The following is a 27,727-nucleotide window of genomic DNA, read 5'->3' on the forward strand; positions in this document are numbered from 1 at the left end:
GCATTCCACTGACAAGATTGACCTTCAGTCAGGGGCACCGCTAGCTACTTAATATTCAGGGTACCTGTGGCTACCTTATACTAAGGGACACTTGTAGCTCCCATTGACGGGCCAGGGAAGTAAGGGAGAAGTGACAGCTGGGCCAGCCAGCATACTAGCATTGCAGTTCAGCGGGTGTTTGTAGGATCATGAAGGCCCAGGGAGAAGTCTAGGTTGACAGGACATCTGTGACTATAGGCTCTTGTGATGGAAATTCGGGCCTGATCAGCAGTAATCCACCATTGTCTTCTTGTATTAACTGTATTGTTTAGTTTGTATTGTTATACCCTCTATGCTTTTGTACAGCGCCACGGAAGATGCTGGCGCTATATAAATCAATAATAATAATAATGTGTGGTCACCTTTACTAAATAAATGATCTGCTGTTATCTATGGCTGACACAGTACCATATCCTTGGAATGTCATTGCGTTCTCCCTTAAACTGTAATTCGTACTGAGAAAAATGACACATTCAAAGGGAAAAAAAAACCCAGACACCTTCAGATTTATCATTTTTAATTGTTTTAAACTAGCTACAAAATGTCAATCACGTCACAAACTGACAGGAGACGGAAGGAACCTTAATAGTACATGCTGCAATGATTTTTTGATAATCACAGTTTATCTAGAATTCATTCATTTAAGATTATTGTTTTAATTGAAATCTACTTAAACATCTCAGCGATTTGGTGTGCATAGCTCTAGGTAAGCAACAGAGAAAAAACATTACTTTAAAAAAAAAAGAGAGAAAAATAAATAAATAAAACCACGTGGGAGAAAGAGGCTAACAAGACCCAGCCTTATAAAAATTACATATCTGTACCATATTTTTTTTATTTTTTATTTTTGTAGACTATAGTTCATTTCCTCGCATAAAGGATCCTCAAAAACAGTACCCAAACCCTATATTACAACCATATTTGTATATATATATTTTTTTGTATTTTATATAATAACCAGCAGTGGGAAAAAAAAGTAACCTACTTTTTTTTTTTCCGTGCCGGATATGTGCCAAGTCTGTCCTTTTTTAAAATCATAGTAATAATAATAAATAAAAAAAAGCATGATTATGATTAAATAGAACAGTATATTGACAGAAATGTGGCACTACTGCAAACTTGCTGGTAGAACAGAGTCCCAACAGTGTCCAAATACTCAGCATGCTTTTTATTGAATGTGCTACTGCCACAGAGGAGGAGAAGGCGGGAGATAAAAGGTCTTCTTGTATGTAGGCATCTAAAATGTCTATTTATTTTTTTCATGCATAAATGCATAACTCACGTCACTTGTTAGTGCAATGCTTAAGTATAGTTATATAGTTTTTTTTTTTCACGCTCTAATCATGAACTTATAACAGATGGAAGCAACATTGAACCGAGGACAGTCCCACAGGTTAAGTATCATGACACCAAAAAAAGAGGATATAGGCAGTAGTTCTGTGGAATGTCACAGATTTACAAGAACAATACTGTAAAGATCAAGGTCAACAGCACGTTAAACATTCCTACACTGTTGTCATTCAGCAAACATCATAAAAAAATGATAAAACAAAAAAGTAAAGAAATAAAAAGAAAAAAGAAAAGTTATAGTGAGCTAAGCGTAGATCACTATATACAACCTTTGGAAAGGAATATATTTAGAAAAAAAATAATTACAAGTATATCTTTTTTTGGAAAGCTGACATACTACACAGGACGACATTTACAATAGGGGAGGGTGATATGTGCATGTGTGCAAACCTAGTATGTAAATACCATGAGAAAAGCATGAAAGTACTGTCTAGCAGGACAGTTTGGAGCAGAGAGTATAGACTTGAGGCTTCTAGCCACTGCCCAGCATCTTTGTGGCACGTGTGTTGGCCTCATCAATCCTGGCTTTGTTGGAGTCGGCCTGTAAAAAAAAGCACAAAAAAATGAATGCATTTCTTCTTTTCAGTGAATTCTTACATTTATGCATTAACCGGTATTTCTATCGATGGACAGTGTATCTACGCCCCTGTAGACTTGAGTTAAAAGCCAGGGGTGTAGATACAAGTATCTTTGCTTATACAAGCAGCATGCGTGCGTGCTCGTGACCCCCGCAGCAGAATAGCAATTGGTGAATGGGAACATTTGTTCCTAAAGCCAATCAAAGTGCCCGTATGGAATGATCACCGGCATTAGCGAGATGCCTGTGGTCATTCACAAAATGAAAGTAAAAAACGCACATGTACACATTACTTCCTATGTACTGTTCAATACACAGGATAGTGTGAGGAAATCTAGTGGCCAAAAAGTAAAAAGAATGTTAAATACATAAAATACACAATAAATAAATTAAAAAATATATCCCCTTTTAGTTATTAACCCGTTCTTCCCCACTCCCCATAGTTATTTAAAAAATAAACATAAATATTTTCCTTAGGGACTTGCTTTTTTAGTATGTATGTCAGGAAGGTATGTTACTGTTTTTTTTTTCCAAATAAGGGCTTGTAATTATTGATATAGTATAAAGAAACACAAAAGCTGTGATAAATAGTGACAAATGAATGGAAGGAGCGTGAAATGTGAAACCCTTGGTGGTAAAGTGGTTAATCTGCTAATTGATTTTGCTTCCACTCTGTGTAGTTGAAAGCTACAAGATCTTCCTATATTACGAGCATTGTAGCAGTGGCGTGGCAATATGGGAGGCAAGGGTTGCAACTGCACAAGGGTCCCTGGCTCTGAGAGGCTCCAGCGAGCCCTCCACCAGTCACTGCATTAGCTCTATATTGGTGCTGTAGTGGTAGTGAACTCCCCTGTATGTGGTAGTGGTAAACATTAACCTCCTTGGCGGTAAGCTGCGCAGGAGGTTTTCTCCGGCCCTGCTGGGCCAATTTGTTTAATCTTTTTTTTGCTGGACGCAGCTAGCACTTTGCTAGCTGCGTCAGCACACCGATCGCCGCCGCCCCGCGCTCGATCGCCGCTATCCGTCGCGCCGCATGCCCCCCCCCAGACCCCATGCGCTGTCTGGCCAATCAGTGCCAGGCATCGCTGAGGGGTGGTTCGGGACTCCCAATGACGTCCCGACGTCGGTGACATCATCCCACCCCGTCGCCATGGCGACGGGGGAAGCCCTCCAGGAAATCCCGTTCTTTGAACGGGATTTCCTGATCGAAGCAGGCGGGGGGATGCCGCTGAGCAGCGGCTATCATGTAGCGAGCCCTGGGCTCGCTACATGATATAAGAAAAAAAAAAAAAAAAAAAACTGCTGCGCTCCCTCCTGGCGGAATTTTTTATACCGCCAGGGGGGTTAAAGGAAACCTGAGATGGGTTGTATTGGTTTATTTATACTTATCTGGGGTTTCCTCCAGCCCCATGAGGTGTGTGGGTTCCCTCGCTGTCCTCTGTGGCTGCTCCGTTCTCTTATAATACCCCTTGGTAATCTGTCCGGCCGTGCTCTTCTGCGCATGCGCGGCTCGGCCATGTGTGCACCTGTCGCATTCAGCGGGGGTGTGCACACAGCTGGTCCAGGCAAGCACAAATATGCATGTCTGATTGGGTAGATGCAATTTGCGATTGTTATGGTGACCATGGATGCTAATTTACATGTTCACTAACCTGTGACTATTTTAACCAATCTTACCTTATCACAATTCCATCCCACCCCTTACATCCTAACACCAGCAGTTGTATTTAATAATTCCATAAAGAACAGTGCCCGCAGCATTGATCTTAGGTGCCCCCTAGCGGGTGGTGTCCTAGGCAACAGCCTAGTTTACTGTGTAGTAAGTGTAGACTCAAAGTCACCTCTTACAGTCCTGCTTGTAAGAGGTGACTGTGAGTCTACACTTTCCTCCAATTATGACACAAAGACATCTATGAGAACACAATTAACATTTTGCATATTTCTTATTTATTATCACTGGCTGGGCTGTATAGCAGCAGCTCTGCAAGCCAAACACCAGAATACTTTCAGCTGATAAAGTCCTTCACGCACCTTCTCCATGATCCTGTCGATCTGGCGGTTTTGTGTGTCAATTTCATTGCCCATATCCAGAGCCATGTGACGGAGGTTTCCAATAATGCCACTGACTTGCTCGAGGTTCTCATCCATCTCTGTTTCTCGAGCATCATTTGTTACTCTGAAAAGAAAGAAAATGTAAGAATTGTAAGCACTACAGTATGTGGGAATAGCCTTGTATGGCAAGAGGGCAACTGGTAGTCTCCAGTAAGTTAAATCCGGTTCCAGGATTTGTCACCACTTGAATCATTACTAAAGTATTAATAGGGCTACCAATCGTGCCACTTTTGGTTGTGCAAGAAGTTCCTCTTATGTCTGGTAGATGTAACACTGTACATTATTCATGTTTATTTTATTTCAAACTCTGGATATGACACCTTTGTATGTCACTGGGAACAGCCAGGAAACAACTCAGATACATTTGGCTGAGTCTTGTAAAACAGGGTCCTCAACCCTTTTCAGCACAAGGACCACTTTGTAGTGTGAACCTTTTTTGGTTTTGACTACAGTGTTTGTCTCAGGGGGTAGTGGTGGTTTTCCCGGAGGGAGGGGTAGGGTAAGGGAAGTGCTCTTTGGTGTTGGGTGGTCTCGACAGCGTTGTTTGTCTCGGGGGCAGTGGTAATTCCCTGAGAAGGAGGATTATGTTGGTGTGTTGGGGTTAAAAGAGGGAGGGATTAGGGAGAGGTTCATTATTCGAATTTTCTATTTATAATACTGTGGGTGCAACATATTCAAAACTTTTTTTTTCAACTTTGGTTCTCTTTAAATTGAACTGGATATATGTAAAACATATTTTAGTCCGATGAATAAATATAGCTGTGATATTACAGTTACTAGAATTTCCAGAGAACTAATAATTGTGCTGTACAAATCATATTTGCCCTTTAACTGAAGACATTTATTGTGATGCATAATGCAATTCTGTGATAATTATGGAAAAGCAGAGACTCTATTATGCCAGGCAGGATTAATTGATCTGCATATCATTCTGCACTGCTACAGTAAACAATAACCAGGCAGCTGTTTGCAATAGGCGATCCTACACAAGTGCTATCCACATATATGTCAAGACATGACACAGAACATTTATATCGTGCTTCTCTCCTGGTGGACTCAAAGCGCCAGAACTGCAGCCACTAGGGCGCATGCAGTAGGCAGTAGCAGTGTTAGGGAGTCTAGCCCGAGGACTGCTTACTGAATAGGTGCAGGCTTACTGAACAGGGAGAGCCGAGATTCAAACCCTGGTCTCCTGAGTCAGAGGCTCAGCCCCCAACCAGTACATTATCCAGCCACTGCAAACATATTTATCACATCTAAACGAGTAATTTCCCCCTCCAATAGCTAACTTTTACCCTATCTAAATAACTTTTTGTTCTCCGAGAAGATATGATATTTCATCTTATTTAAAAAAACAAAAAACTTTTCAGCATCTAGCAATTGAAATACAATAAAAAAAGGTAGATAGAAATGTAGTATCAAACTTATTTTGAGTACCGTATTTTACGGACTAAAAGTGTGTGTGTGGGGGGGAGTCCGAATACAGGGTGTCCCCGACATAAGATCGCCCGCGGATAGGAGCCGCCGACCTGCTGCATTGGGGAAGGAGTGAGAGACAAGCGGCTGTTCGCGCGGGCTCAAAGAGTAGAGGAACACGGAGGGGGACAGGAGAAGGCCATAAGGGGGGACAGGAGGACACAAGGGGACAGGAGGAGCCCACAAGGGGGGGACATAAGGAGGCCACAAGGAGAGACAGAAGGATGACACAGGGGGGATATAAGGAGGACACAAGGGGGGCAGGAGGAGGCCACAAGGGGGACATAAAGATGCCATAAGGGGGATAGAAGGAGGATACAATGGGAGATATAAGGAGGACACAAGGGGGGGCAGGAGGAGGCCACAAGGGGGGACATAGAGAGGCCACAAGGGGGGACAGAAAGAGCGCACTAAGTGGGACAAGAGGAGTCGACAGGGGAGGGGCAGGAGTAGGCCACAAGGGGGGACAAGAGGAGACCACAAGGGAAACAGAAGGATGACACAAGGGGGGATATAAGGAGGGCACAAGGGGGGATGGAAGGAGGACACAAAGGTGGACCGGAGGAGGCCACAAGGGGGGACAGGAGGTGGACGAAAGGGGGACCGGAGGAGGCCACAAAGGGGAAAATGAGGATGACACAATAATTGGGGGGAGAACATCTACAAGACGCCCCTGGACCATAGATGCACCAGGGCCCATATGCAATTAACTTTCTCTCCTGACTTTTCACATAGGTGATATTTTTAAGCTTGTCATTAAAATGCCCTTTAAGCCATTAAAATTATTTTGAGCATCTTCTTGCGTTCTGCAAGAAGATACTCAAAATAATTTTGATATTACTTTTTCACCTACTTTTTGGTACTTTTTTAGTTGAAAAGTTCTGGAACGTTATTTTAAAACAAAGATGAAAAATTATCTCCTAGGAGAAAACTCAGGTGAAAAAGTGAATTGCATATGGCCCCAGGTTTAGTATATTTCCCCCCCCCCCCCGCGCCTGTGCAGTAGAGCGGATGAATTGAGTTCGGCTATTTCCGCCCAACCAAAACAAAAAGCCGCTAGTACGCCTGCGGTGGATCGCGGAGAGCTAAATATTTACATCGCTGCACTTTGGGGGACCCGGGCACTTAACGGAGGGACATCGGAGAACGGGGGAAGCCTCGTTAGGATCCAGAGATTTCCCCCTCACGAGGTAAGTATCCCCCAGAGGGGTATTTTTTTTATTACTAGATTTCTTTAAAAGGAAAAATTCATATCCTTCTCAGTTTCGCTTCCCTTTGATGCGACAGATGCTTCTCCACTGCCTGTGCCAAGCGCTAGTACGAATCCAGAGGGTGCACAAGAGCTCCTGACAGGCAGCGAATTCACAGTCTTCAGCCTCCTGTGTGAAAGATGCCTCACTTCAGGTGGCTTGCATGAAAAGCATGAAATTCTGATATGAGAGTGCTGAAGATTGTTGCCTATCAGTGGATTAGACCAGGCTTGGAAAATGAGCAACAAGCTCCTCCCCTACACAGCTTCTTAGTCATGTAAGCTTCAAGGCTTTCCATACTCCATAGAGAAAATACAGATTCCAGGCTTGTAAAAAAGAGCAACTTAGGCCGGTTTTTACACTGCTAACCAGTGTTGCAATGATATCGCATCGCAATGGTAACAAATAGCCTTCAGGGATTACCGCGTCAATGCACGTTAAGCTCCCTTCTGGCTGCAAGCCAAGCAGGAAGTGAGGCCTCTCTAGCACTCACTTCCTGTGGCCAAAATATGAATAACGCGGAAGTGTACTGAAAAAATATGCTTCCACCCAAAAATGTTTTTTTAAAAAACCTGCATCACCACAGACTAACATGACTTCCAGTTCACCACACGTCGCCACGCATGTTGCCCAGCAACGCGCTATTGCGGTGAAACGGGCACTTCCGGCTGAAGGTATCGTACCACGCGTGGTATGAAAAGACCCATAGACTTTCATTGGCATAGCGTTGGCCTGTGGCACATTTGGCCAGTGTGCAAGGTCCCTCAAGCTTCAGTCAGTTTTTGGAAATTCATAGTTGACTACATTTGTAGTAACTATTAATGAAAGTGGAGTTTCTCTTTAAAATAAAGAATAACAATAGATATCTATTTCATTCTGCAGCGTATTACACATTCCAGAAAATTAAAAGTAAACTCAATATGCTTCATTTTGAAACCATGGCAACAGTAACTTGTGTTGTGTGTTTTGAGTTCTGTTGCCATGAGACAATTCAAAGATCCACACTTTCTACGAGGGTAACTGACTGTACAGAGCACAAGCCTCTGCTACTTATTTTCTAAACCTGGACTAATCCATTGACAGGCTTTTGACACTCCTGTGGCAGTTTCAGTTGCTGTCTGAAACACTGATGAAATATTGATTTTTAAATGCACATAAAAACAAATTAATGGATCACTATCTCGAGAAATTGTAAAATGTAAAATATAGGTAAACACATACAAATAAGAAGTACGTCTCTTCCAGAGTAAAATTAGCCGTAAATTACTTTTCTCCTATGTTGCTGTCACTTACAGAAGGTAGTAGAAATCTGACAGAACTGACAGGTTTTGGACTAGTCCATCTTTTCATGGGGGATTCTCAGCATGGCTTTTATTATTAAAAAGACTGTTTAAAAAGGATTTATACAAAGATGCTGGCCAGGCTTCCTTTACACTGCCCAATTTTTTGTCAGTTGGACGGAGCAATAAGTGGTTTTGAAAATAAAGAAAATCCTGACAACCCCCCATGAGGAGATGGTCTGGTCCAAAACATTTCAGTTGTCAGATTTTTACTACCTACTGTAAGTGACAGGAACATACGAGAAAAGTAATTCATGGCTCATTTAACTCTGGAAGAAATGTACTTCTTATTTGTATGTGTTTAAATGTATTTTACATTTTATGATTTTTGCAATAGTGGTCCTTTAACCTCCTGAGCGATAATCCCCAGCTGAGCTCGGGGTATGTCGCGCAGGAGGAGTTCTCAGGCCCTGGTGGGCCAATTTGCATAATTTTTTTTTGTTACACGCAGCTAGCACTTTGCTAGCTGCATGTAACTTCCGATCGCCGCCGATCCGCAGCCCCCCCCCCTCCCCGACCCCTTGCGCAGCCTGGCCAATCAGTGCCAGGCAGCGCTGAGGGGTGGATCGGAACTCCCTCTGACATCATGATGTCGGTGACGTCATTCCGCCCCGTCGCCATGGCGACCGGGGAAGCCCAGCAGGAAATACTGTTCTGAACGGGATTTCCTGCTTACTCTGATCGCCGAAGGCGATCGGAGTGGGTGGGGGGATGCCGCTGCGCTGCGGCTATTATGTAGCGAGCCCTGGGCTCGCTACATGATTTAATAAATAAAAAATTTAAAAAAATAGTGCTGCGCCACCTCCTGGGCGATATAATAGTATCGCCCAGAGGGTTAAGTTAAAGTAACATTTGCTATCAATCCTTGCAATATATACCACTAAACTTAAACCACTGAGTTTTCCTCAACAAAAGGGTATTCCCCTTTAACTGCGTTGCCTAAAATATCCACAGAGTAACCCAATCCCCTCTTAAAGGAGGGCTCCGTAACCCTTCACTTGAATTTGGCACTGAATGAAAAGAATATTCCAGTTATAAAAACTCCAGTGCACCTGGGGCAAATATTTCTATACTATTATATAATACTGACCCATATTTCAGAGGAAGCAATGATTTGTGCAAAAATTAGGCCAAGGGGACTTAGGAGCACTGATGTGCAACCAAGTCTTCAGTGCCTCTACTGAGCACAGTCTCTCAACAATAAACAGGTCAGGTAAATAATGCAGTACTGAAAAATAATATTAAACAGTATATTACAAGCATAAACTATAATAATAAAAAAAAAAAACATGACAGTTCATTATTACGTCTATCAGTAGAAAATAGATTACCTCTCATGAAGTGTGAGGATAAAATTACAGGCAAATCTCCAATGATCCAGGACAGGAAAGATGTGTAGCCAATCCGCTGCCAGATGCTGAATTACCCAGCAGTGACTGGCTTTAATTGGCTAAATTTGTTTCCCTTTCTGTGTCAGTAAAGAGTTGCATGTTAAGAGAGTTTTCTGCTTAATACTATGGGCCTGCCTGCAGTTTAATTGTGTTCATCAGGCAGGAAGCAATCAGAAAATAAAACCCAAAACATTTCACTATCAATGGAACATCCCTCTATGGCCAATCTCTTCCTACCACTCTTTCTTATTCGCCCTCTCTTCCCTCAGTGCCACCACCGTAGATGAGGTTGCCTCTGTTCTCTCATCTTTACCTGCCACTACCACCACACTCAACCCCTTCTCCTCAGAAGTGTTTTGCTCCTTCTCCTCTGCCTGTTTAGAAGTACTAACCACTCTGTTCAACCCCTCCGCTGGAATTTTTCCCTCAGCCTTCAAGCAGGTCATAGTCCACATATTACTGAAAAAAAGTCACTCAGTCCATTCCTACCTTCCTGCTACCACCCGTTTCTCTTCTTCCTTTCGCCTCCAAACTCCTTGAGTGCCTGGTCTACAAACAACTGTACCATTTTCTTGACTCAAACTCTTTATTCAATCCCTTTCAATCTGGATTCTTCCCTGCCCATTCCACAGAGACAGCACTCACTAAGATTACCAATGACCTTATCTTAGCCAAATCGAGCAACCACTATTCCATCCTTTACCTCCTTGACCTCTCGTCTGCCTTTGACACCGTCGACCTTGTGCTCCAAACCCTACACTCAATTGGCATCCGCAACTCAGCCCTGACCTGGTTCTCTTCTTACCTTTCTCATCATTCCTTCCAGACCTCCTTTAATGGATCCTTCTCGCTCTCCACTCACTGCTCTGTTGAAGTCCCCCAGGGCACTGTCCTCTTCCCCCTCTATACCTCCTCTACACTGATGACACCTAAATCTACCTTCTCACTACTGATCTCTCCCCCTGCTTGGATAAAATTTCCACCTGTGTCTCCGCTATCTCCACCTGTCTGTTTGACAGATTATTTTAAGCTCAACTTGGAATAGACTAAACTCATGATCTTCACACCCCGTTCATCCATTCCGCTCCCTGATGTTTCCGACCTACCTAGCCCTCAACACCACTAAACTCCTGGTCCATGCTCTGGTCATCTCCCATCTGGACTACTGCAATGGCCTCCTTTCTGGACTTCCTAAGACCAGACTTTGACCCTTGCAATCTGTTAAATATGCAGCTGCCAAACTCCTTTACTCCTCCCATTGCTCCTCTTTAGCTGCCGCACTTTGCATGGTCCCTTCACTGTTTCCCTTTCCCCCTCAGAATTAAACTTAAACTGCTCTGCCTGGCATAGAATCCATCGACTATACCTCCCCTTCTTCATACATCCTTGATCTTATCCAGAGATACTCCCCAATAAGTGCACTCTGCTCCTTCAACTTTCTACGGATGTCCACCCCTATCATCACCTACAGGGCTCCAGGACTTCTCCGGAGTAGCCCCTACTCTATGGAACTCCCTCCCCCATCAGGTTCATTTCCAAATCATTCAAGCAGCTCTTAAAGGCCCATCTGTTCAACGTTGCCTACCTTCATCTTCATAGCTCCAAACCCTTGCCTTGGACATACACACCCCTCCTAATGTGTCTCTCTCCCCACCCCTTAGATTGTCTATTTGGCAAAGCCCTCTTTCCTGTGTGCTCTTTTCTGCAGCCATAACGCCCTCTATACGAATCACTGCAACAATTTGCAACCTGTGCATAATTGTTTATTTTGTATACCATTGCTTAATGCTGCAATGTTTAACCTCGCTGTCGGTAACCCGAGTCAGGCTTGGGGCAGAAAAAAACGTAGCTCCAAGCGGCAACCCAGAGCCTAAGTCGTGGTAGTCGGGAGCTCTATGCTGAGTGCGCGCGTTTCAACTCACCTCCCCTGGGATCCAGACGTCAATAGACTTTGTCCTTCCTGTCGGATGCTCTGCATCCCTCTGATGAAATCGCCGTTTGTCATCATGGCAAGAGACGGCAATCTCACTACAGGGTTACAGCACAACCTGGAGGACGGAGGGAGAATTGCAGTGCTGGATCCCAGGAAGGTGAGTAAATTCTGGTCTGCTGCAAATCTTTGTACCGTATGATTATTTTCAGATGTAAGGGTCTGAAAGCAGGTTAAAAAATTGCACTGCTTTTAGACCCTAAAATCCAGAAATAATTTTACTGCCTAAAATCCGGAAATAATCATACAGCCAGGGAGTTCAACTTTGTAATGTCTCCTCTATCTATTGTACAGCACTGTGTAATATGTTAGAATTTTATAAATAAAGTTTAATAACAATAATGTTCATTGCCATAGGCGTATGCATAATATGTCATTTTTAAAAACCACAAGAGATCCACATAAGGACACGCATATAATTTTAAAGAAAAGGACTCACCTACGGACAAAGCCTCCGCTAATGGCCATCTGTTCGCGTTCATCCACAACGCGGGCGGGCTGGCTGGCTACCACTCCATCTTGGTTGTTGCCCCAAGCTTTTTTATAAGCGTCGCTTGATTTCAGCCTACGGAAAACACATTGTCAGTAACCTCCAGGTGCTGGCGTGCCCTCCGTGGGAGAAAATCAAAAACCAAAAATAAAATAAAAAAATATAATGGAAAGCCACATTCGCCATGGCATGGTCGCAGTAACAGCTGATTTAGGCAAATGAGCAATTGACAGGGCATCATCTTATACCGATATATATCATAAAACCCAATTACCTAGCACTGGTGCTTATCAGCTGTAAAATCCTGAAATAAAGTCACTTCATTCAGAACTTCATCATACTGAATAAACATAAATGTTTATTATTTTTGTTTCTTAATCCATTTTTTTGACACAGAACATACATAGAAAGACATATCGGCAGACACACACAGAACGAGACTGCCAAGAATAGTGTGTACATCACATCACATGGACATCAGCCACATAAATTCGCCTTTAAGTTAGATTGGCGCTATGCAAGGCACTACATTGCATAGCCTATTGGTGTATTAAGTTGTTTCAGTACAGGAAAAAATAAACGGTGTAACTTTAAGTATTTTGATCTCTGCGATCTTTTTCATTTTTTGGATAATATATCGGTACTTTTGAAACAGTAACCATACATCGAGAGTTGATGTACAAACCTTTGCCAACAAAGACATAGAAAAAAAAAAAAAAAATAATACATAAATAAAAATGAAAAAAAAGAAAGCTTAAGTGGAATGAAGGCAGCAGCAAACAAGACAAGCATTGTAGCATCAATGTCCAATACACCTTGTTTTCATGCACAAGCTGGTGGCATGAACAGGAGGTGAAAACACTTTTCAACTAAGCACAATTGCTCCCATGGTTCACTATTGCACAAATGCACCATCAGTGGCAGCTCTCACTGAGCCAAAACCAGTCAAAAGTGGAGTTTTGTCTTCCTGTGCTTTGAAGAGAAGAACAAAAAAGCAATAATTAAAAAGGTTTTCCATCTTTGAATGACTTTATCCTACGGCATTGTAAACCACCTATTTACAAAACAATATTCTATATATATATATATTTAATATAAGCTGCTCTATGATTTTCAGGCTGTAGGAGTGAGCATACATTAAAGAAAACCTGAGACTTCTCTTATGGGGGTATTTATACTTACCTCGGGGTTTCCTCCAGCCCCATGAAGTGTGAGGGCTTCCTAGTCATCCTTTCCGGCTACTCCATGGCTGTGTTGCCACCCCTCTCGGTAATCTAGTCACTAGGTTCTCAACGTGTGGTACGCGTACCCCCGGGGGTACTTCTGATGGTTCCAGGGGGGTACTCTGGTTTGATATACTCAACCAAGAATAACAAATTTAGTTGAGTTTTAGAAAATGATAAATCTTATTTAAAACAACACCAAATCAGTATTTTAGCTAATTAAAAGCAATAGCAAATGCGAGGAAATTGTTTAGAACCAATTATCATGTACTATGATTAAAGGATACCCGAAGTGACATGTGACATGATGAGATAGACATGTGTATGTACAGTGCCTAGCACACAAATAACTATGCTGTGTTCCTTTTTTTCTTTCTCTGCCTGAAACAGTTAAATATCAGGTATGTAAGTGGCAGACTCAGTCCTGACTCAGACAGGAAGTGACTACAGTGTGACGCTCACTGATAAGAAATTCCCCCTTTTTCCCTTCTTTCTTGCTCTCAGAAGCCATTTTCTGCTAGGAAAGTGTTTTATAGTTGGAATTTCTTATCAGTGAGGGTCACACTGTAGTCATTTCCTGTCTGAGTCAGGACTGAGTCAGCCACTTACATACCTGATATTTAACGCTTTCAGGCAGAGAAAGAAAAAAAGGAACACAGCCTAGTTATTTGTGTGCTAGGCACTGTACATACACATGTCTAGCTCATCATGTCACATGTCAGTTAGGGTATCCTTTAAATATATATTTATCAAGGAGTACTTGTAATAATGTTTACTATGCTAGGGGGTACTTGTGATGATGTTTACTATGCTAGGGGGTACTTGGTGAGTACAGGGTTTTAAAAGGGGTACATACCAATAAAATGTTGAAAATCACTGATCTAGTCGACCCCGCTCTTTGGGGCATGCATGGGAGCGTGGCGGAGGCGCGCACAGCCGGACGGCGCATGCACAAAAGCACACATCTGGCCATGACTGTCCAGATTACGGGGCGTGGGGGGGGTTACAACACAACGGAGAGGCCAGAGAGGACAGCGAGGGAGCCCACACACCTCATCAGGCTGGAGGAAGCCCCAGGTAAGTACAAAAACTTCCATTAGAGATGACTCTTAAAATGTATTTTGTAGAGCCTTTGCTGAGAGTGATATGGAGGCTGCCATATTTATTTCATTATAAGCATTTTAAACAATACCAGTTGCCTGGCGCCATGCCTGAACCACACACCTGAAACCACCAAGTGGCTATTCCAGTCAATCTTAAGTCAAAAACATCTGATCTGCATCAGGATCAGGAGGCATCTTGTTTAAAAGAAAATAAATGCCAGCCTCCATATCCCTCTCACCTTTGGTTCCCTTTACAGGTACATGGAGTGGTATGTAACATGATGAGTGAAATATGTGACTGTGCAGTCCCAATCCTGCATAGAACTAGCCTGTTTTCTTTTTTCTCACTCTAAGGGTTATTAATCCAGGGCTCTAAATGACAGTTCCTCTGCAGTTGGAAATGTGTAACTGAACAAGGTTCAGAGGTGACAAAAATCATACAAGTTTTTCCACTCCTGCTGGAGGGTTGTAGCCCTACTTTAGCAGAGAGTGACGTTTTAACCCGAGTGGAGTCATAAGACTACAAGGGTTATGGGGGTTTGCAATGTGACCACGTAGATAAATAATCAATAGAGGTATCTCACTGTTTTATTACAACTGATCTGTGTCCCAAAAGAACCTTTAAAGGCATTCACAACTACTCGTACACGCCTATTTCATTCTACCTGGACCCACTGAATCATGTATAGAGCCACATTTTGCAGGCAAGGCATTCAAAAACAACTACTTCATTTATTGTCAAGCCAGAAGGCATTATTTTGCTCCATAAACATATGTTTTTGGCTAAAGTACACAGCCTGAAAAATCACAGAAAATGCCAGAAATAGGTAACAATGTAAATAGAAATGGTTACATATAGAAGCCAGTAAAAGTCATTGGAAGCCGGAGCACCCTTTTAATGTAACATTGCAACCCTCCCTCCCCATCCAGTTACTCTAAAGCCATTTTTGACTGGGTTACCATAGCAAGAACCATTAAAATCTAGGCATGCCTGCAGTGGCAGATGTCAAAATGTGCAGCATTATCTGGGATTCTCTTTATATTAATCTGACCAGGACATAATTTACTCTCTTTGCAGATTAAGGAGTCTTCAATAATAATAATATCATCATCATCAGTAATAATCCGCTTTGTCTCTTGAGTTATACCGCCTTGGAATTTAGTTGCTCTTCAAAATAGATCTACTACATCAATCATAAAGATCCTTTTACACAAGTGGATTTTCCAAGCTTCGTCTTGAACAATTGTTCTACTTTCGGAGCATTCATATCCGTAACATGTTCGAAAAAACTCAGTAGGCCGATAACATGTCTTCTCTTCAGATAAAAATAACTCGAGAAGGTGATGACAGGGTATACATATATATATAAATATATATATATATAGCAGTGAGTGTTCATCTGCCCTAGAAGTAGTGCCTGAGACTGTAGCACACTTTTGGCAAAGTAAGACTATAATATTCACTACCCACTATGCTGCACATGACCTACTAATGACATAACTGTGTCAATCCCCATTCCATGCTGAAAACACTCTCCATTGTACTCCAGACTAAAATAGACTAGTTTGTAGCACTGCAGAATATCCAATTTGCATATCACTTGATCGTTCAGTTTATCAGCTCAGCGGCAGTTTTGATATTTCCAAACCGGTATCGGCATTGTCATCTAGGTCAAGAGAAAAAGTCCTACACAGTTCCAGAAATATCTGTCTCCCCATCGGGATCAGACGTAAGCTATCTTTAGAGAAAACAATTTGGTATGACTTTTACATTTCTGCATTACAAGGTAGTCTATTCGGTGTCTGTTAAGAGCCACAGAACCAGCTTCTTACGGAATTTTACTCAGGCATAAAATCCCAATGCAACCCATATGAAGAATTCACAGGAAGCCCCAGCAAGCCTCTAAGGGACGTTATTATCTACATGCAAAAAATCTAAAAAATTCAACATTTCCATCAAAAGTTCCATTAATGATTTTTTTTTAGGGTGACCCAGGTTGTATGAGTAAGTTCTAAAAAAAAATACTTTAATTTATTTTTTTTATTTTGGTTTTATATATCACCCATCTATCAAATTTTTACATTTTTTTTCTTTAAGTTGAGGGAAATGTTGAGGTTGGTATTAGTGTGTAGAGAAAATGCAGTGCAGCCTTTACTGCAGAATGCCCGATTTTAATACGTCTACTTCCCACTGTCTATTCTATGAGATGGATATCGATCTCTCTGCATGCCACATGCTTTTTTTATTTTCCTGCCCATGTGTCTAGCAGCAATGATCTCTGCAAGGCTTTCGTAAAAAAATAAAAAAAATGGTCAGCCTTGGGTGCTCAAAGACTTAGGCAGGCAGGACCTACTTGTTACACGGACAGACACATAGACCACAGAATTTTCCTAGGTCCGTCAAATTCTTTTCTGCTTCTTTCATGTCCTTATTGATTTGCTCCATCCCTTCCTCGATGCGTTCCAGTTGTTCTGATTAAATACAAGCATTATATCCCCACAGAATGAAGCAGATGGAAAAGGACAAAGAAGAAAAGACATAAAACTTCAGACATTCACTGTGACAAGAACCGGACACCACAGAGCAGATTCGGTACTCAGTACCTACTTGTTACAAGGACATATGAAAAGGCCACAGCATTTCCCTAAATCTTTTAAATTTTTCTCGGCTTCCTTCATGTCTTGGTTGATATGGTTCATGCCGTCTTCAACACGGTCAAGTTGTTCTGGTCAGGACAAAGGGATGACAGGGTGGAATGAAACTTTATTTTGTCTTAAACAGGACATGATAAAGGACTATGTCAACGGAAACGTTACTTCAATGCATGGTGCAGACGGATGCATTGAGGCTGAGAAGATGCTGGTCAGTGAAGCCTTCAATGAAAGAGAGTCAATTTTTTGGTTTTAGTTGCACAATGAGATAAAAAAAACACGGAGTATGAAACCGTAAAGATGTACATGTGATCTGATATGTGCATTTTTGTTTTTACAGGTAATGGTATATGGGACATTCACATGTTTGGGCCATGAATGCTCAAGACATTCTACTGACGGAGAACATCCAGGTAAGTAGGATCATGGTTAGGGTCATAGAAATCGCTGTGATCAAGCCTACAAAAAATGTTTCATTAGTTGTGGTTAGACATTAGCAACTAGTTATGTTGGGTTGATTCTTGATAAAGAATCAGCGCTGCACAGGTCTTTTATGTATAATATAATATTTTTGAAAGACCACTGTTATGAAAATATTTTAAATTTAAAATACACGTATACTCATATGTATAAAATTTACATTTGTTCCAGAATAAGTGCTTTAGAAGAAAATATCTGGAGAATCCCCCATGAGTAGATGGACTAGTCATAATCCTGTCAGATTTGTACGACCGTATCTACTGTAAGTGACAGCAACATAGGAGAAATTAAAATTTTAGTGCATTTTACTCTGGGAGAAAGGTACATCTCATATGTATGCATACACATGGTTTTTAAATTTTACAATTTTTATCCAAGAGGCCCTTTAATATTTTTTTCTCCATTTCAATTCACAGCCGGCTAAAATTTTCTGACGCTTATCCTAAGATGAAATTGAACTTCATTGCAACCATGGCGACAGTACTGATTCTTTATAAACTCTCACTTTGTGTAAGTAATTGGTTGCATAGAGCAAAAGCCCTAATTACTCATTTGAAACACCTGAATGTTTGTCGGCAAATTTTTGGCACTTAATTTGCACTTCTTTGCTGCCATGGCAACAGTATTCAATATGAAGAACAATCTGTACATCATTTCGTGTTGCCAGATCTGTTGGTTTCCACCATAAACTCCCACCCTGCAAGGGTAATTATTTACACATAACTGAAGCCCTAATTACTCATTCTCACCAACAAAACTATGATTGGCAGTACATCCTGAGACTCCGCTTTCTTGGGGAGTGAGGGGGGTGGGGGGCGTGTTTTATATGCACAAATTGACAATTTAAACTGACTGAAATAATATTTGCCATAAACTGTGGCACTGTATAAAGCTGAACTGAAAGTGAAGTTTTTATTTAATCCAACACGGTACCAAATTATGAGTCAGCTTACATTTTATACAAGCATATGCTCAGTTATAATCATAGCTCAATGATGTATCCAATGCATATTTAATGAAGTTACTCCTAAAGGACCACTATTGCAGAAAATAGATACATTCAAAATACATGTAAACGCATACAAATAAAAAGTATGTTTCTTCCAGTGTAAAATTAGCTATAAATTACTTTTTTCCTGTTACTGGCACTTACTGTAGTTAATCGAAATCTGACTGAGCTGACAGGTTTTTGACTAGTCAATCTCTTCATGGGGGATTCTCATTATTTAATTTATTCTTGACAAGGATCTATACAAAGATGCAGGGCGCCCCCCAGCCACTCCCCCCCCCCCTTCCCCCCCCCCCCCCTTCCTGTTTGCACACTATTCTGGCAGTTGGACGGTGCAACTGCCATTCATTGCTTTTGAAAATAAAGAAAACTCTGAGAATCCCCGTACGGAGATGGGCTAGTCCAAAACCTGTCACTTCTGTCAGCATTTTACTATCTATTGTAAGTGGCAGCAACATGGGAGAAAAGTAATTTATAGCACATTTTACTCTGGTAGAAATGTACTTTTTATTTATGTGTTTTCATGTATTTCAAATTTTACAATTTGTTGCAATAATGGTCCTGTAAGCCTTTGTGAGTCTGGCACAAGAAGAAAATCTTTTTGATCTATAAAATTGCTTCTTTCTCACCAAAATAGAGCCAGCCACAATCATCCTATTTAGAGTGAATGTGGGTTGCCTGTTTGTAAAGGCCCATACACACGTCGGATTTTAGCGAACGACCCGTCGTTTGAACGTTCCGTCGTTTGGACGTTTTCGCGTCAAATCCGACGTGTGTACAGACTATCGTTCGGGTAATAAGACTGGTTACCAACGATCCGCCGGGCGGATCGCTGGTAACCAGTCTTATCACCCGAACGATAGTCTGTACACACGTCGGATTTGACGCGAAAACGTCCGAACGACGGAACGTTCAAACGACGGGTCGTTCGCTAAAATCCGACGTGTGTATGGGCCTTAACAGCGCAGAAAGCATTGCACAGCTCTTTGTTTACTTCTCCTGATACACTGGCTTGAAGATAGTGCAATGGCTTTCATTTCCTATTGAAATTATTCCGAAAAGAAAGAGAGGAGGAGACGCGCCCCCCCCCAAGGGTCTTCCAGCAGCAATGTTGCCATTACAGTACATCGTAGCTTTCAGCAGATAACCTGTAGAGATTTCCATCAGTTCTGTAACCTTCTGCAAGACTTTGCAGTGAAGAGAGTCTAGCTAATGCTGCTCCTCTCCACACTCTGCTCTTATTGCACACGGTATAATCTCCTCTATAAATATGGTGCATTCTGCCAGGTGAATTGAGTGAGCAAAACAGTAAATTATTTTAAGGTCTATTTTTATATTTTTATAAACAGCCTCCTTTAATTTCCAATACAAAGTCTAAAATATTGAATATAGAACTCAAGACTATAGGCCCGATCTTATTCAAGTTTTCTCCTGGGTGATATTTTCACATTTTATAAAAAAAAATAAAATCCTTTTAACCTATTAACAGCCAATTTATTTAGAGGCTTGCAAGTACTCCAGGTCAATTTATTTTGCCATTTTTTTAAATTCATTTGTTACATTTCCCTGCTTCTAATTAGTACTGCTGTAATGTGGCCACTTGTCACTAGGGGCCGTGTGAGACAATAACAGAGGAATTCTGTTTTCAGTTTCTATGTTTTCTGCTAGTAGAGGGAGATCAAAGAATTCCAAGAGTTTACAGCACAACCAGGGCCCTATGTATTTAAAAAAAACAAGCAAACAGCAAAGAAAAACCTTATGTTAGTTAAATGATATTGCATGATAATCCATAAATTATTTTAGGGAGCAAATTGTTAAAAACATGTGTACACCTCGCCCCAGTGGACATTTCTGGAATATTCCAGAAGGATTCTGAATGCACTTTTGGGATTTTGAATCTTAGCGTTTGCAGTTATTTTTGTCAAGTTTGGATGAGAAGAAAAGGACTGTGATTGTTTGTTAAAGTGAACCTGAGCGGAGAGTTATATGGAGGCTGCCATATGTATTTCCTTTTAAGCAACACCAGTTGCCTGGGTATTCTGCTGATCCTCTGCCTCTCATACTTTTAGCCATAGACCCTGAACAAGCATGCAGCAGATCAGGTGTTTCTGACGTTATTATCAGATCTTACAACATTACCTGCATGCTTGTTTCTGGTGTTATTCAGAGACTTATGCAGCCAAATAGATCAGCAGGGCTGCCGGGCAACTGGAATTGTTTAAAAGGAAACAAATATGGCAGCCTCCCTATCACCCTTACCTTGGGTTCACTTTAAGCAGATATTGAAAGGAGTAGATGGCTAAAGTGTAACTCCAGTCCCAGAAAAGGGTGTATACAGCTTTCTATGTGTCCAGGCTGAAATCCAATAGTTTAGTCACTTGGAGCAACTTATCCTTCCATAGTTTCTGAATAAGCTGGTCAACGGAATACATCATATCCTTTTCATATCAGACAGCTGAGTTTTCTTTCTCCTCCCTTTATCTACCCAGCCACACCCACACAGACTTTAACATACAAAAGTTAAGGGGGGAGGGGTGGAATTATATTAAATGATGGATGCAGCCTCACAATAGGGGTACACGGTGGGCAGAGTCATTATAAAGGGGTATATACTATGTTTTAGAGCACAGTGTCAAACACAAGGCCTGCTGGTTGACTGCGGCCCTCCTTGCCATGACGCTGCCTTCCCATCCAAAGGAGCACACTGGTGACAGTGTTTCTGGTTGAAGCACATGTCAGTTTTGATTTCCATGTTTCTTCTGAAAGTTATGGGGTTGGCTCAGGTTAAAGAATTTCCTATAGGACGACACTTTGTATACTACTGTATTATTTATGGTGTTTAATGTGGCAGGGCAGCAGTTTCATTATGTGCCAACATTTTGCACACATGACAATTGCAGTCTAAAAATGTAAGGCTAACTGAGGAAGTCAAGCCAGGCCAAAGATAAATACACTCCAGGCTAATGTTAAATACACATGTGAAAGCTTAAAGGATACCTGACTTGACTTCTGACCATTGAAACTAAGTGTGTTCACTGTGTGTTCACAGTGTGTTCACTTTGCTACATACCCCTGTGCACTGTCCACTGTCCTGCGCTCCCCCCCCCTTCCCCCATCCTCATAATTCCCAGCAGAACTACATGACTCGGAGAAAGTCCAGCCCACTCGGAGAAAGTCAAACTTTTAAACAGGAAGAGGCAGGCTTCTGGCATTGGTCCAGCCCACTCACGCCCCTTTCCTGCCCCTCCCCGCTCCCCAAGCTCGCTCCCAAGTGTCCTAAATGAGCATTTTGATGCAGAAGAAGCCCAAAAGGCACTTCCATGATTGGTGGCAGCACCATTTTAAATATGGAGGCACCAGATTTTATAAAGGAGCGACTGCTGAATGGGACACCTTAGGGGCGTCTGAGGATGCCGGATGGAGTCTGCTGGGGATGAGTATTATGTGCATATGTTTATTTTACAGGTTTTCTTTATCAGGTTAAGGTGTCCTTTAAAGGAAAAATTAGTCTGGCATAACATGCAATTTTAAATTGGTCTCCCATGCTTATTACCAATATAGTTATCCTGTGTGCTTCTGACTCAAAGTAATGTCATGTGTGATAAAATCACAATGCTATCCTGATCACGGTAAGCTACTACTGGAAGCAGTTACCGGTGTCTTGCATAATAATGTCATATCCAGTTTAATCTGTAAACTCCACATTGCTGGTTTTATGACTGCACACAATTCTGTCCATGTAACTTACACTAAGCTTCATCTTTTCATGGAGTTCAGTCTGTGCTCCGCCCTGTGCAGTCAGAATAGCATGATGATGCAAGCAAAGCAGGAGCTCCGCCCAACCCTGTCGCTAACTCTTTAAACCGGCTGCTTCCAGTCTTGCAGGCACAGGATTTTTAGCTGCAGATGCCTCATTTAATGCAAAAGGCTATGCTATCTGATAGTGTACTTAGTTCTCTGCCTGTAGAGCGGAATTAACGACTAGTCCTCTTTGATTACAAACCAGTCCTGCCGTGATCTAAAAAGAGAATATTTAAGCTGCCTGGTGGATCAATTTTACGATATCTCTGTGATATATGAAAATAGCAGCCTGGAGACTGCCGGTGATGTTTCCCCTCTCTGCATTATGATATGTACAACTTCTCAGGGATTCTGAATAATTTAGCAGAAAGGAAGAGCGGGGCTTTTAGTGCAGCTGATAAGTGCTCCGTTGTATTGACCAATGTCAAATAAACCCGGGCTTTGCTATATATTTACTCATCTCTGGACAATCAGGCCAACAAGGAGCAATTACTTGCATGGCTTTGTTACCCGATGATACATATTTTATTTATAGTGCAGAACACAGTCAGGCATATTATGAACAGACTTTTCAGCTCTTTTTATTTATAAATTAATGATGCCGTTTCCCTTGTTAAGTCAGAAATCTATGAATTGCCCCGTGACTCTCACTGCTTGTAATAAAGGGAAAAAACAAGATGGCCCCAGTGCTGTCATGTGACAGGATACGACAATGATAAGGGCAGAGGATAAACGGTTGGAACCGTCTGCAATCTGTGCAATTGTGTACAGTGAATAGAGGGAATGGCCTCACTATGGCCTTGGATGTGATGAATTCTTTTCTACAATTAGGCAAACAAGGACGATCTGCATATTCATGGAAATTCTAGTTTATGCACATTTTATTAACCTGTGGACCTCATTGAATATTATGCGGGTTTGCAGCTGGACGATATTGTAACATTAGCTACATCAGCTGATATTTTGTAAATATTCCCTTGATAATAATCCAAAGATGTGTGTATTTGTCATAGCTCAGCACTGGGGGTGAGTGTTCTGAATCAGAATGCTTTTTCTGAATGCTTCAGCACAGAACTTAAAGGGACTCCGAGCAGTGCAGAAACTATGGATGCATACCATTTTGAAGCTCTCTTTCTGCTCTTTCCAACGATATATAAACCGCCGCCCTACGCCTTTTAGTTTTCGTTTTTTCGTGATCGAATTCGCCGTGAATTCGATCGCTAAAATATTGAAAACTAAAAGGCGTAAAGCGGCGGTTTATGTGTCGTTGGAAAGAAGAGAAAAAGAGCTTCAAAATGGTATGCATCTTTCCATAGTTGCTTGAATTACACAGGACGACTTTTCCCCAAAGTCAGCAGCTGAATGGAGCTGCCGACTTTGGGGAAAAGTCGTCCTGTGCAATACAAGCAACTATGGAAAGATGCATACCATTTTGAAGCTCTCTTTCTCCTCTTTCCAACGACACATAAACCGGCAGCAGCAATTTCGATCACGAAAATAGCGAAAACTAAAAGGCGTAGGGCGATGGTTTATATATCTTTGGAAAGAGGAGAAAGAGAGCTTCAAAATGGTATGCATCTTTCCATAGTTTCTGCACTGCTCGGAGTACCTTTAAATTTCAATCACAGCAGACAGTGGTGGTGAAGGAAGGAGGGGGGGGGGGGGGGGGTACAGGGGGTTGTGAGTGTTGGGATGAAATTACTCTGAGATTTGGTATCCTGCAGAGATTCCCTGAGCTTTGGTACTCTACAGTGATTCTCTGAGCTTTGGTACTCTACAGCGATTCTCTGAGCTTTGGAACTCTACAGAGATTGCCTGAGCTTTGGTATTCTGCAGAGATTCACTGAGCTTTGGTACTCTACAGAGATTATCTAAAGTATGCTGCAGAGATTTGCTGGTATTTGGTTTGATTTACTGAAATTTAGTCATCTACAGAGGTTCACTACCTTTTGAGTCCGCCAGGAGATACACGCAATGTAAATGTTCTGGGTCTTGTCTTGTGAGAGTTTAAAGGGAAATTACCATCTGCATAACATACACTTTTAATTTGGTCTCCCATCTCCTTATACAGTTATCCTATGTGCCTTTGAGCTATGGCTTTAATTGCCCCAGGCTTTGTTTCAAGATTGCATTGCCCCACTGATATTGCTCCAGTGACTTGCATTGCAATGTCAATGGGGCAATGCAATCCCGACACACAGCCTGCAGTGCATTACTGCAAGCACTGTGCTGAACACATGGGTTACATGTGTAAAAGGGGCCTAGAGGTTATTATGCTGTCACTTATCTTTTAGAGCAGAGAGGAAGTTCTGAGTTCAGGTCCACTTTAAAGTGAGCTTGCCATGAGTTGATCTGAATGAGGGCAGGTGTAGGGGAGGGGCCAATATGGTGATATCCTCAATGCTCAGAACTACAAGCATACAAGGATATTTGTGTGGAATGTTAGTACTATCGTACTGCTTATTTTACTTAATATGGATCATCATTACTGGAAAGATATTAGGTAAACTCAGTCTAACTCAATCTGGGAGTGTTCTGAGCTCTCCCTATCCATACAACTTCCCCTCCCTGTTGATTGTTTGTCAGCAATTCCTGCTTACGGTTAATTATTTGTATGAAGATTCTGTGGATTTATTACTTTCAGGGGATGAGGAGTAGAGAGAGGCGAGTCTAAAATAGCATTCCTGTGACCTACTCTATAAAAGAGGCTACAGAAAAAAGAACCATGGTCAGTAAGACGACTAGAGGGCACTCACATAGCAATCTCTACATCAAGATATCAAGATGATGAAAGCATTTCTTCTAATGATAGTATTAACAGGCTATTTAACTTTAGCCTGGACATTTAGAAATAAATACTGCCTTGTATCTGTGACTGGCATTACACTTTAAAAACCTAAAATGTGTTGATATTATTACTACAGTTATTTGTGCTGTCATTAAAGGACAACTGACCTGAAAGGGACCCCTAGCAGTAATTAAAATCAAAACTTTCACTTACCTGGGGCTTCCTCCAGCCCATCGTAGGTCACGAGGTTCCCCGCTGTCCTTCTGGCTCTTCTGCGGGTCCTGCTGGCGGCTCCGTTGCCGGCCAGCGCGATGACGCGAAGCGGGGACCAAGGATTCAAAAACAGAAACTGTCAGCCCGACACTTTTTGTTTTTGAATCCTTGGCGCCTGCTTTGCGCCATCCCGCTGGCCGCTCAACGTCATCGGCCAGCATGACAGTACTGCGCATGCGCATTTTTCTACCTCTGAACCGCGCATGTGCAGTATTGTCACGCCGGCCGCCGTGATGACGCTGAGCGGCCGGCGCGATTACGCGAAGCGGGCACCAAGGATTCAAGATCAGGAAGTGTCGGCCCGGGTGTCGTCGGCAACGGAGCCGCCAGCGGGACCTGCAGAAGAGCCAGGAAAATGGCGGGGGACCTCGCGGCCTACGGTGGGCTAGAGGAAGCCCCAGGTAAGTGAAAGTTTTGATTTAATTACTACTCGGGGTCCCTTTAAGGCCCTGTTTACACTTAATCAGTTGGTATGTGTTTTTTTTTCTTCTCCATAGCAGTGCATTATGAAAAAGATTTCAGTTAAAATGCGTAAAGTGTGAACTGTGCCATAGAAAAACATGGGCATTACTTTGAAAAGCAGTTGTCCTTTCAGTTCTAACTGGAAGGAACTGATTAAGTGTAAATGGACCCTAAAGGAAATCTAAAGACTGTAAAAAAAAAACAGTTGAACTTACATGGGGCTTCTTGCAGTCCCTGCAGTCATACTGTGCCTGCGCTGTCATTCCAAGCAAGCAGTGGCGACCGTCTCAAAGCTGGCTCACAGCTGGCGACCGTCTCACATGGCTACTGCACATGTGCAGTGGGAGTGCAATTAAGGTGCACACGACTTGTGGCCGGCAGCGTGGGCACAGGATGACTGCAGGGGGCTGCAAGAAGTCCCATGTAAGTTCAATTTTTTTTTTAGGTTTAAGTATCCTTTTAAGAGGGATATGAAGGCTGACATATTTATTTCATTTTAAACAATGCCAGTTGCCCGACTGCTGATCTCTCACACATCAGTAGTGTCAGATTTACAGACCTGAAACATAAATGCAGTCAAACATCTGATCTGCATACTTGTTCAGGGGCTATGGCTAAAGGTATTTAAGGCAGAGGATCAGCCGGAGAGCCAGGAAATGTGCATTATTTAATAGAAAAATATATGGCAGCATCCATATCCCTTTTAGGTCAGTTGTCCTTTAAATGATATTTTGAAACTCTTAACCTCATTATAGTAGATAACGTTCCTTAAATATTATAGAGTCGTCATTTTTGGGAAGGGTTAAAACCCCTACCAGGTTTTTATTGCTGTCTGTGTCACTGTTGGCGATATTCCCTAACTTCCTGTCACTGTAGACACCACAGGAAGTAATGGCAAAGCTTCCCAATGCAGTCACGTACAGCAACAAAACAAAGATTTTGGTTGGAGCTACACTATAAACAGTATAATTTTACACAGTTTTAAGATTTACATACTTTTCAACACTTAGATTTACATACTTTTCAATAAAATCAATGACAAAAATTATAAGAAATGTAAGAAGCATCTGATCAATAAATAGGTAGGTATAAAGGAGTATATAAAGTTAATAATTCTATAAGGCAACTCATTGGTTCCCAATTTGTTCCATATTAAACTAATGCCTTCTTCCTGGCCTGGATCGGGCTACGACTTAGAAGCTCAGATATTTATTTTATGATTGACTTTTATTTTTCATTTTCTTCTGTTCTTCACAATAACAATTGCAGCCAGAGTCTTATTTAATCTTCCAGGGGCCTTTGGGAGCATGCACCCTTTCAACAAGCATTATTTATAATGATTATATATGTAATGTTGTTGCTTTTCCTTCTCCTTGAAATGTATCCAGTCTCTCCTTGAGACTTATTTACAGTCAGAACAAAAAAAATCCCGTCCAACAGCATTCAGGTTTCCATGTAACCATTCACCCTAACTGGGTCATGTCCCGGAGTCCTTTTTTGTTTATCATTAGCTCTTCACAACTTGGGGGCAGACAGGTTGAGAGGAAACAATATGGGGCAAGACTACATCTTCTAGAATGCAAAATTTTCCCCTGGCGATGAGCAAAAATTTGCCTAAAATGTACACTAACACTGACTAAAAAAGGGTTGGAGGTTGGAGAGGAACTTCATCCCACGATTGAAAATCTTCATATTTTGTTAGCCTCTTTCCTACGAGAAATGTTTTACTTTTTCTCAAATCGATCATTGGGGGGTCTGCGTGGCTGATATTGTGATGAAACCCCTCCCACAGTGTGATGTCAGAGCCATGGCCCTGACAAGTTCCTGTCTGGGAACCTTGTTGCATTGTGGGAATTAATGTCCGTTTGCAACTGCCAGGCAATCAGCAGTATCTCCCTCTCTGTGTACATATATAAGTGGT

The 27,727-nt window shown here is 41.9% G+C and overlaps 1 protein-coding gene across 2 annotated transcripts in view; it reads right to left on the minus strand.

The window, feature by feature from the left end:
- Nucleotides 1–539: 539 nt before the first annotated feature.
- Nucleotides 540–27,727, minus strand: part of SNAP25 (synaptosome associated protein 25) — a 127,097-nt gene continuing 99,909 nt past the window's right edge. Inside the window, exons 5-8 of one of the 2 annotated variants that reach the window (XM_068232493.1) lie at nt 16,696–16,813; nt 11,965–12,090; nt 3,998–4,142; nt 540–1,930 (exon numbers count right to left, since the gene is read on the minus strand). In XM_068232493.1, the coding sequence (XP_068088594.1) occupies nt 1,862–1,930; nt 3,998–4,142; nt 11,965–12,090; nt 16,696–16,813 (458 nt within the window). In that variant the 3' untranslated portion in view covers nt 540–1,861. Of the gene's footprint in view, nt 1,931–3,997; nt 4,143–11,964; nt 12,091–16,695; nt 16,814–16,949; nt 17,068–27,727 lie in introns of both variants that reach the window. The other variant, XM_068232494.1, reaches the window with a different exon arrangement.

Source organism: Hyperolius riggenbachi, chromosome 4 (genome assembly GCF_040937935.1).
Source record: "Hyperolius riggenbachi isolate aHypRig1 chromosome 4, aHypRig1.pri, whole genome shotgun sequence".
Lineage (NCBI taxonomy): Eukaryota > Metazoa > Chordata > Amphibia > Anura > Hyperoliidae > Hyperolius > Hyperolius riggenbachi.